Below are 10,000 nucleotides of genomic sequence, written 5' to 3'. Positions count from 1 at the left end.
GCGTGCGTGTGTGTAGTGTCTGTGTGTGTGTGTGTGTGTAGTGACTGTGTGTTTGTATGTTCATGTCTGTCAGGAATTTGGCTATGTGGTTCAGAAAAAAAGTGATAATGGAGGATTACTTTGATGTGGTGTGAGGGTGTGCCTGTGTAAGAGTACATATGTGTGCACGTATGTGTGTGTGTGTGTATGTACAAATGTGTGCACGTGTGTGTGTGTGTGTGTGCGTCCCTGTTTTTTCTCCAAGTGTGCGAACATGCCGTGTTCACAATCACCTCACCACTAATTTCCCCACAAATCTCAAGACATTCATAATATAGGCACGAGCGAGCGTTTCCCCCGCTCATAATGGATAGATAACATGTTCCAGATATGCAGTGTGCCACACGCTTTCAGAAATAAGCAGATCATTGATCCTCCTCCCTCCTCTATTCGCCACAGAGCTCACTTGCTAACTTGCTACAGACACTTAAGAGCACTTGAGGAAACGGAGAAGAGCAATTGAGACGGACAGCTTTTCGTACTGAGACGAAGAGAGAGAGAGAGAGAGAGAGAGAGAGAGAGAGAGAGAGAGAGAGAGAGAGAGAGAGAGAGAGAGAGAGAGAGAGAGAGAGAGAGAAAGCGAGGGGAAAAAAGAGTTTCAGAGACTCGTGTGAAGAGAGTGGAGTGCAGTGCAGGGGGAGTATAGAAGTAAGAGCTAAACCAGAGATTCTTTAAGTATAGAGATATGCCAACATAATAGGTTTCTATGGGCACCTAACATGACCAGGTTCCGGTCTGCCTAAAGGGGCGTGTCATAATGGTCCTAGCATTGAATAGAACAGTCCTTGGGTCTGCCTAGGTCTGCCTAAGGGGGGCCATAATAGAACCAGGAATGGGCCANTGGAACCTCTCNCTCTCTACTCTCTCTGGCTAAACGGGGGAGTGCAGAGCGAGTAAGAATGTGAAAGAGAAAAGTGAGTAAGAATGAGAGAGAGAGAAAAGGATAGAGACAGGGAGAGGGAGTGAAACGATGGAGGGGAAAAAAGAGAAAGAGAGAATAAGTCAAGAATGCAGTTAGATAAAATGCATGAGAAAGAGAAAAGCAGGGAGAGGGGGAAGGAGAGAGCTGGACAGAGAAATAGAGAGACAAAAGAGAGCGATACAGAAAGAGAGAAAACAATGTAAGAGAGCAAAATAGTGCGAGAGTGAAAAGGAGGGGGAAGAAAAAGAAAATGTGAGTGCGAGAGAGAGAGAGAGAGAGAGAGAGAGAGAGAGAGAGAGAGAGAGAGAGAGAGAAATGGAAGCATGTCATGCTCATTATTGAGCTCCTTAAATTGGTCTGGGATTGCTTCCACTCTGCTCAAGAGAGAGAGAGAGAGAGAGAGAGAGAGAGAGAGAGAGAGAGAGAGAGAGAGAGAGAGAGACAGAGAGACAGAGAGAAATCAGCTTTAGCTAAATGGTTAGCAGCCACGTTTCCCCCATTATGTACAAACTCCACTTATTACAAACAAACCCCTCTCTCCTCCAGGGCACACGCTTATAATTTTCAATTAGCCGAAACCAGATTCTCAGCCCCAAGGAGGACACAAACTACCCCTGTTGCTGCACCGATCCGTTCCACAGTAACTGTTGCTCGCTGTGCTCTGCTCTGATCTGCTCTATGTGTGTGTGTGTGTGTGTGTGTGTGTGTGTGTGTGTGTGTGTGTGTGTGTGTGTGTGTGTGTGTGTGTGTGTGTGTGTGTGTGTGTGTGTGTGTACGTGTTGGCATGTGTTTTCAGATCTATGTGGAGTTATGTGTTGTTGTAGCCTACTTTGGCTCTTAGATGCTAGTTTATAGGAATTGTATGTGTTTGCCTCAGTGTGAGTGTGTGTGTGTGTGTGTGAGCGCGCGCGTGTGTGTGTGTGTGTCTGTGTGTGTGTGTGTGTGTGTGTGTGTGTGTGTGTGTGTGTGTGTGTGTGTGTGTGTGTGTCTGTGTGTGTCTGAGTGTGTTTGTTTTTATGTGTGTATACTTGCTTCCCATGTGTGTATGTACACACACTCACCTCTTGGTGTGTATAAGTTTGTGTGTATGTGTACGCACACGCAGTCTGCATGTGCAAGTGTGTGTGTGTGTGTGTAGTGTGTGTGTAGTGTGTGTAGTGTGTGTGCAGTGTAGTAAATGAGCTCTCAGGATGGGAGCCCTGTAAAGTGCAGCCTGTTTGCCTGTGCTAATCGAGGGGCTGTATTTTAATGAGCCCTAGTCATTACAATCTCCCAATCTGCAGTAATTAACTCCACACTGGCCTGCCCTGCGCCTGAACCTCCCTCCCCGCCATACACTACACTACACTGCCCAGACCTGGACACTCACTCCCCCTCCTCTCTTTCTCTCTCTTTCTCTCTCCTCCTTTCTCACACTCTCAGTCTCACTCCATTTCCCTTCCCTCCTGCCTTATGTCTCCCTCTCTCTCTCCTCCTGTCCTTTCCAACTCCACAGTTCTCTCCATTTTCTCATGCCCTGTGCTTCTCTCTTTCCTCACTCTGTTCATTCCTCTCTCTCTCTCTCTCTCTCTCTCTCTCTCTCTCTCTCTCTCTGTCTCTCTCTCTCTGTCTCTCTCTCTCTCTCTCTCTCCTTCTGCCTTTCTCTCCTTGGCTATCCCCCACCTCTTTATCTGGCCATATCCCCCATCTCTCTCCTTGGCTGTAAAACCAGTAGCTGGCATACACAATCCACTCCTCCTCATCCTCCTCCTCCTCCTCCCCCCTCCTCTTCCTCCTCCTCATCTCTTCCTTCTTGTCCTCCTTTTCACCTCCTCCTCCCTCCCCTCCTCCACTGCCTTCCAACCTCCCCCACCTCTGCCACTCCTCCCCATCTCCCGATGATCTCCACTCCTCCTCCATCTCTCCCTTCTTGTCTTCCTGGCTTACACTTGGGGCACACACAATATCTCTCTCTCTCGCTTTCTCTCTCTCTCTCTCTCTCTCTCGCTTTCTCTCTCTCTCTCTCTCTCTCTCTCTCTTGTACTCTCGTTTAATCTCTCTCTCTTTCCTCCCCTCATATGAGACGCACAAGACGGATTGAGCTCCCCCTGTCACTCACTCACACACACACACACACACACACACACACACACACACACACACACACACACACACACACACACACACACACACACACACACACACACACACACACACACACGCTACACTACACTACACCCCTACACCGTACTCCTCTACAACACCCCTGTGCTGGGTCAGGATAAATCTGGGGGCCCCTCTTTCCTTCCTATGGGGGAGATAAGACTCCTATTGGCTCTTATCACCACACTCTACAGGATGTCGCTACAGGCAAGACCAACACCACAGACAGGCATGCAGGGCGGAGTGTGCGTGTGTGTGTGTGTGTGTGTGTGTGTGTGCGCGCGCGCGTGTGTAGGTGAGTGTGTGTGTGTGTGAGAGAGAGAGAGGTAGAGAGAGAGTGAGAAAGTGAAGTAGACAGAGAGAAAGATGTCAGTTTGGGTGGGAAGAGGGGGGTATATAGAGGGAAGGCATGTGTGTAGCCACGGTGGAAAGGAAATAGAAAGCATTCCACGGCTGATAGGCACGCCGTATGTTTTCTCAAAGATGCCCCCCCCCTCCCCATCCCGCCAGCCTCCTCTCCTTTCCCACCTCCAATTCCCGTTTTCCTATCCAGGGGTCTAACAACTATGGCTAACCAGATTTTCTCAAAGATGGTTGGCCCCCCTTTTCCATGCCTTTCCCATCCATCACCCCAACATTCCCCTTGCTCACCCCCACCCAGCTCCTATCCCCACCCAGGGTGCTAACTTCCAGGCAAGGGCAGGTTTTCTCATAGATGCCCTTCACCCCTTATCCCCAACCCACTCAAAGACCCAACATCCATCCTATCTCGCCCCACATTCCCCTCTCATTTACAGGGGTGTAACATTCATGGCCAGAATAGGTTTTCCACAAGACGTCTCCTTTCCATCCCCTTCACCCCCATCTCAGAACCCCAAACACACAGGGTTTAAATTGGGGCGGAGCCCTCCGGAGCGCAGCTCCGCCTCCTTACCTCGGAGGGACAGCCAAACGGAGCTGCGCTCCTGCTGCCCCACCCTCAGTGTATTCACAGTTCATATATCTTCACCTCTTCTTGAAATATCATATTTTTATGAAAGTTTTATAATGATAGCAACATAAAATAAGATTAAGGGACTCCCGCATTATTTCAGTTATTATGCATCTGCATTCTGCACATGCGCTGCGAGACACCACAATATGAGTTTGTAACAACGTTGCAACTTTGCAACAGTTGAGCGTTCCGGAGCGCTTGCTCTTTCTCACAGCTAGAACTACTCCGCTTCGAGTTGTCACTACTTCAAGCCTGTTCTCCATGCCTTCATGTTCAATGTGCAAAGTTAGTAGGCTAGATACAATGCCTTTTACAAAACGGAGGTAAGCTGTCATTTCATTTGACATCGGCTAGCTTTCAGGCAAAGTTAACCAAACAGTCATGCAGAATAGCGTGGTGTCTGCCTACTTTAACAGCAGTTTGTTAATGGGGGGAAATCAACATCAAGTTTGGGATTTCCGTCCATTGTTCTGTCAGAATGTGTAGCCATTTGGTTGCAGGTTACTTTTATGTGGGCTTAAACATGCCAGGAACGTATTAAAAGTTTTTAGACAGTAAGCAAATGACAGGGATTCCTGCGTGTCCATCCTAGCTTTGCGTGTAGAGCAGTGCACCGTCTCTCTCGCGCTAGAATTGCAACAATCTATTGCCGCCTTTTGCCAAAGTTATTGCTTTGCAAAAAGGCATTTACTTAATGCGACTGAAGTGTAATTAAAACATATGCACGGAGCGAGATAGCTGAACTAACTAAACAACTGAAATAAGAACGCCCATATAATCAGTCAGCCAAAGGGGCACTCTGTAAAGAAAAGACGTGTCCACAGTCCGAGTGAGAAGATTCTCTGCAGACTCCGCCTGATTTAAAGTGACAGTGCACACTTTCACGCACTGTAATAGAACAGCATAGCCTAAGCATGCATTTTTATTCTTTTAACTTTGTTACTTATTAGGCATAAAAGGTGCTAATACATGCATGCTAAACCCATGACATTATTAAGAGAATTAAAGAAATAAATTAGGAGAATTAAAATCAATCATATGATCTTTTAAAACAAATTGTTATTCACATCAATAATATGAGTTCTTAATAGTCTTAGGTCTACACCTTTGTAGCTTGATGGTGCAGTGATGGTGGTCAGAATTGAAACTGTTTTGCCCCTGTACTGACAGTCCAATAGCATACTGTTGCCAACTGACAGGAGAGAATATTAAAAAGTAGGCTACATAAATGCATCAGGTGTGATACTGGTCTAACTGTTCCTATTTTTTAGCAACCTAATACAGTGAAGAGGGAATGAGGGTACCTTGCTGTTTTTCTCATAACTGAGTAATACATTGATTTATGTATGATATTAATTATGGGCAATAACTTCATAGAATACATGTATTTGCGTGATGGGGCGATGTTAGAAAAAAAAAAAAAGCTATTTTGACCGCAAGTGAAGGGCTCCCCCACCTCCCAAAAGCCAATTTAAACACTGCACACACCCCCAAGTACCTCACCCCCCACCAAACTCTTTTGCTATCCAGGGGTCTCAATTCCATGGCAAGACCAGGTTTTCTCAAAGACATACCCCCCCCCTCCCCCTTCCCAACGTTTCCCACCCCTCTCCAATCCAGGGGTTTTACTTTCCTGCCAAAGATGCCCCCTCCGCCACCCCTCTTCACCACTCTAACCTCCCCCTCTATCCCCCTTTTCCTATCCAGGGGTCTAACATTCATGGCAAAGATGCTCCCCCACAATCCCCTTCACCCCCTCCACCACCCTCACCTCACCCCCTGTTCCCCTTTTCCTATCCAGGGGGCTAACTTTCATGGCAGGGCCGTGATGTTTCCTGGAGGTTACAAACCGCAGGGAGCCCGAGCGAGCGAGCCTAGCGTGGCGTGAGCTTTCTTTCTGCAGAGCTCAGCACAGCGCCAGTCAAGTCAGCCAGCTGCCGATGCCAAGTAGCTGCGCTGGGTTGTGTGTGTGTGTGTGTGTGTGTGTGTGTGTGTGTGTGTGTGTGTGTGTGTGTGTGTGTGTGTGTGTGTGTGTGTGTGTGTGTGTGTGTGTGGTGTGGTGTAGTGTGGGGATGTGTGTGTGTGTGTGTGTGTGTGTGTGTGTGTGTGTGTGTGTGTGTGTGTGTGTGTGTGTGTGTGTGTGTGTGTGTGTGTGTGTGCGTGCGTGCGCGTGCGCGCGCGCTCGTGGTGTGTGTGTGTGTGTGTGTTGCTGTGCTGTGCAGAGTAGCAAACTAGTATGGATTTAATGAACATTCCTCGCCACAAACATGCACCTAATTTGTTACGCTCGCTCGTACTTCCACGTCCGTACAAGCACTAAAACATCTAGTTATGCCACGGGGAGCACGAGCGAGGAAACAGATCGCAAGTCAGTCCAGCACTAAAACATCTCATAATGCCACACGGGAGCAAGACCTGGGAAACTGATCTCAAGTCAGTGTGCTGCAGTACTAAAACATCTAGTAATGACGTGTGGGAGCAAGACGGAGAAACCGAGGTTGAGTCAGCTTGTATATTTTATGGTTGTACAGTACAGCACTGCATAACACTACGGTATACTGTATACGTATCTGTGGCAGTGTTTCACTGGCAAAGAGATGAAAAGATATTTCAGCATTAGGGCTTACTGAAGGTTGGAATTTCATTAAAATATTATTACAGTTATTGAACAAAAATCAAGAGGATTTGAAATTATAGCTTCATCTGGAATTCTGCTACGTATATAACACTTCATATTCAGAAATGAAAAAGGCAGAATTCAAAATACTGTATATGAATAATGGCATTGACTGGGTCTCTGAAAAACTCTACCAAAAGCTGAGAGAGTGTTTGTGTGGGCACGTGTGTGCACGCACGTGCACGTGTGTGTCTGTGTGTGTTCACGTGTGCATGTGTGTGTGTTGTGTGTGTTCACGTGTGCATGTGTGCGTGTGTGTGTTTTGAGTCCACTCACCTGTGTAGATGAAGCGGCCTGGCGTTCCTTTGCAGAACTGCTTGGACTTGTAGGACAGGGTGACCTCCACGACCCCGGGGATGTGGCGCGGTGGGGTCTGCACCCGGATGGCATGGGGCGTGATCAGCTGAAGAGGGACGAAAGGCAAAGCAAGGCAAGTTTATTTATGTAGCACATTTCATACACAAATGCTATTTAATGTGCCTCAAAAAAGTAAAAAGAAAGAAAACAAGAAAGAGAGAGGGATGGCATGGGGAGTTATCAGCTGAAGAGGGACAGAGGGAGAGAAGGGGCCGGAGAACAACATCTTGACTATGAAGATCATGCTCAACTACTCTATATCAAATTCAGTTTTGTGTTGCTGAGGGGATTGAACATTATGATGTGGCATGGCAGCGTCTGCACCCGGATGGCTGGGTGATCAGCTGAAGAGGGAAGCTGTGTCATTCTTTCTTACTGTAGGGTACATATTCAGGGAAGAATTGACATCAAGTATGAGACAAGGGGGCAAGAAAAAACGTCATTTCTTCAACTTCTTCAATTGACACCAAGAATGTACACAATCTTTTAATGACATCTTTTTGTACAGTAAACTTTAAAGACAAACATAAAAATTGGGATAACTTCAGCAACATGCCATTACAATCTCTAAATATTGAGATAACATTTAGAAACAACAGTAGCTGCACTGCTGATACTAGCACAAAAAAATACCATAGTGAAAAAAAACTGTACCTGTAAGTAAAACAAAATAAACACAAACTTTTACAGATCAACATTGGGGAAAACTTTAAACAGAACCCTATCTGAGCCGGGCCAAGCCACAGGTCCTGCAGCTCGGGGGCTGAGAGGGTAAGACTTGGGCTAATGCTGGGACTTTAGGGGCTCTGGGGTACAAATCCAGGTTTTTGGATTGGCAGCCATACCTTAAACACTACACTGGAGGAATGCATACTGATGAGGAATGTGGGTTTCGTGAGCATGTGCAAACACACATGGGCTTGTGTACTGTAGGTGTACAGTATGTGTGTGCACGTGTGTGTAAGAGAGAGAGAGAGAGAGAGAGAGAGAGAGAGAGAGAGAGAGAGAGAGAGAGAGAGAGAGAGAGAGAGAGAGATCTAGAGAGAGCGGTGTATGTGTGTGTGTGTGAGTGGTGTATGTGTGTGAGTGTGTGTAAAAGAGAGGGGTGTGTGTGTGTGTGTGTGTGTGTATGCGGGCATGTGTGTGTGTGTGTGTGTGTGTGTGTGTGTGTGTGTGTGTGTGTGTGTGTGTGTGTGTGTGTGTGTGTGTGTATGCAGGCGTGCATACGTCCGTGTGGTGAAAACAGCTATTTAACTATTTAAGCTGTGGATTTATGTCTGGCTATAAACTCAGGGGTGCCACAGCAGTAGCATGTGTGTGTGTGTGTGTGTGTGTGTGTGTGTGTGTGTGTGTGTGTGTGTGTGTGTGTGTGTGTGTGTGTGTGTGTGTGTGTGTGTGTGTGTGTGTGTGTGTGTGTGTGTGTGTGTGTGTGTGTGTGTGTGTGTGTGTGTGTGTGTGTGTGTGTGTGTGTGCGTGCATGCATACATTTGAGCACTGTATACATGTACTGTATGTGTGTGTCTATATATGTGTGTGTGTTTGTAGAAGGGCCTGTGTACAGAGGTGTTGCGCCACGCCACGCTGTGCTGTGCTACCGTACGTTGTGAGTGTGCATGGCACTCCACTCCACTCCACTCCACTGCAGCCACAGCAAACAAACACTTGACTCTAAGCAGTGGCAGCAGTGGCAGCGGTGTACTGCAGACTCTCTCCAGTCCACAGCCCCTCTGGAGGCCGTCTGACGGGCGATAAACACCTCCTTATGGGAGCAGGCAAGCGTAGCAGAGGTCCTCCAGCTACCAGGACAGCTTCAAGCCCAGGTCTTAAAGCAGTCACAAGTGGGAAATGCGTGCGGCGTCAAGCAGCGGCATCTGGTTTAATGTATGCACTGTTGGTGTACTGTATGGTGGTGTGTTGTTGATTGTTGACTAAATCCCAGTCTTGATTGACTAATTCTCTCTTTTGAGGACTCGGGAGTCATGTTAACAAGAGAAACATGAACTAAACACTCTTAACTCAGTCAGTAGAGCAGATTTTCTAAGTGTTCGGAGGACAGTTCATCTATCTATGATCTATACTAAACAGAGGTGTATAAAGTAGACGTAAAAGTACTCTTACCGATGTTATTACAACACTTGTAGTACATAATCTTACATAGTCTATACACTAGTTACTCTCCTCTATACTTCATGAGGTAGATACGCTGCAAGAATACGTCTCGTACTATATTCCCCTTTGATACTAAACTGTGCAAGCTGGCCACGTCTGTCACTCTGAGAAAACCCCTTCACAACCTCACATGTAGGCTCTTACGTGGTGGTACCTGTACTTTGATTCTCACTCTATCGGTGCAGAGGACAATACTTTAGAGGAGAAGTCTGTTCCACACTGATTGTTAGAAAAAGAGTTTATTGGTGACCTCTGCTCTGCTCAGGCGGAGTGAGATCTTGTGGTCTTTTGTGCATATGGAGCTCCTGAGACATGAAGTCGATATGAGCTGCAGTTGCCCATGCTAAAGGGCGTTAATGGCCGGGGCAGTAACACTCAACATCTTGCTGTACGTTTCTACTTTTTTGATTAAAAACAGGACTGGACAATGAAAATTCACATATGTCATGTTGAACTCGCCGGGGAGAGGAGGAGTATGAGAGTGGGAGAGAGCGCAGCATTTGCAAGTTACAAGGCCAAAAGTCTGGGGCTGCTTCTTTTGGAGATTTATGAGGTATTTTATTCAGCGCACTCTCTCTCTCTCTCTCTCTCTCTCTCTCTCTCTCTCTCTCTCTCTCTCTCTCTCTCTCTCCCCCCCTCTCTCTCTCTCTCTCTCTCTCACACACACACACACACACACACACACACACACACACACACA

The 10,000-nt window shown here is 47.0% G+C and overlaps 1 protein-coding gene across 6 annotated transcripts in view; it reads right to left on the bottom strand.

Annotated features, from left to right (window-relative positions):
- The window catches only part of LOC134452701 (transcription factor COE1-A), a 307,435-nt gene that overhangs the window by 66,543 nt on the left and 230,892 nt on the right, over positions 1–10,000 (bottom strand). For all 6 annotated transcript variants that reach the window (XM_063203218.1, XM_063203215.1, XM_063203219.1 and 3 more), the window contains exon 10: positions 7,051–7,177. In XM_063203218.1, coding sequence (XP_063059288.1) covers positions 7,051–7,177 — 127 coding nt within the window. The remainder of the gene's footprint in view (positions 1–7,050; positions 7,178–10,000) is intronic.

The sequence above is a fragment of the Engraulis encrasicolus genome, chromosome 7, assembly GCF_034702125.1.
Source record: "Engraulis encrasicolus isolate BLACKSEA-1 chromosome 7, IST_EnEncr_1.0, whole genome shotgun sequence".
NCBI classification, from domain to species: Eukaryota; Metazoa; Chordata; class Actinopteri; order Clupeiformes; family Engraulidae; genus Engraulis; species Engraulis encrasicolus.
This window is presented reverse-complemented; position numbering and strand designations above follow the sequence as displayed.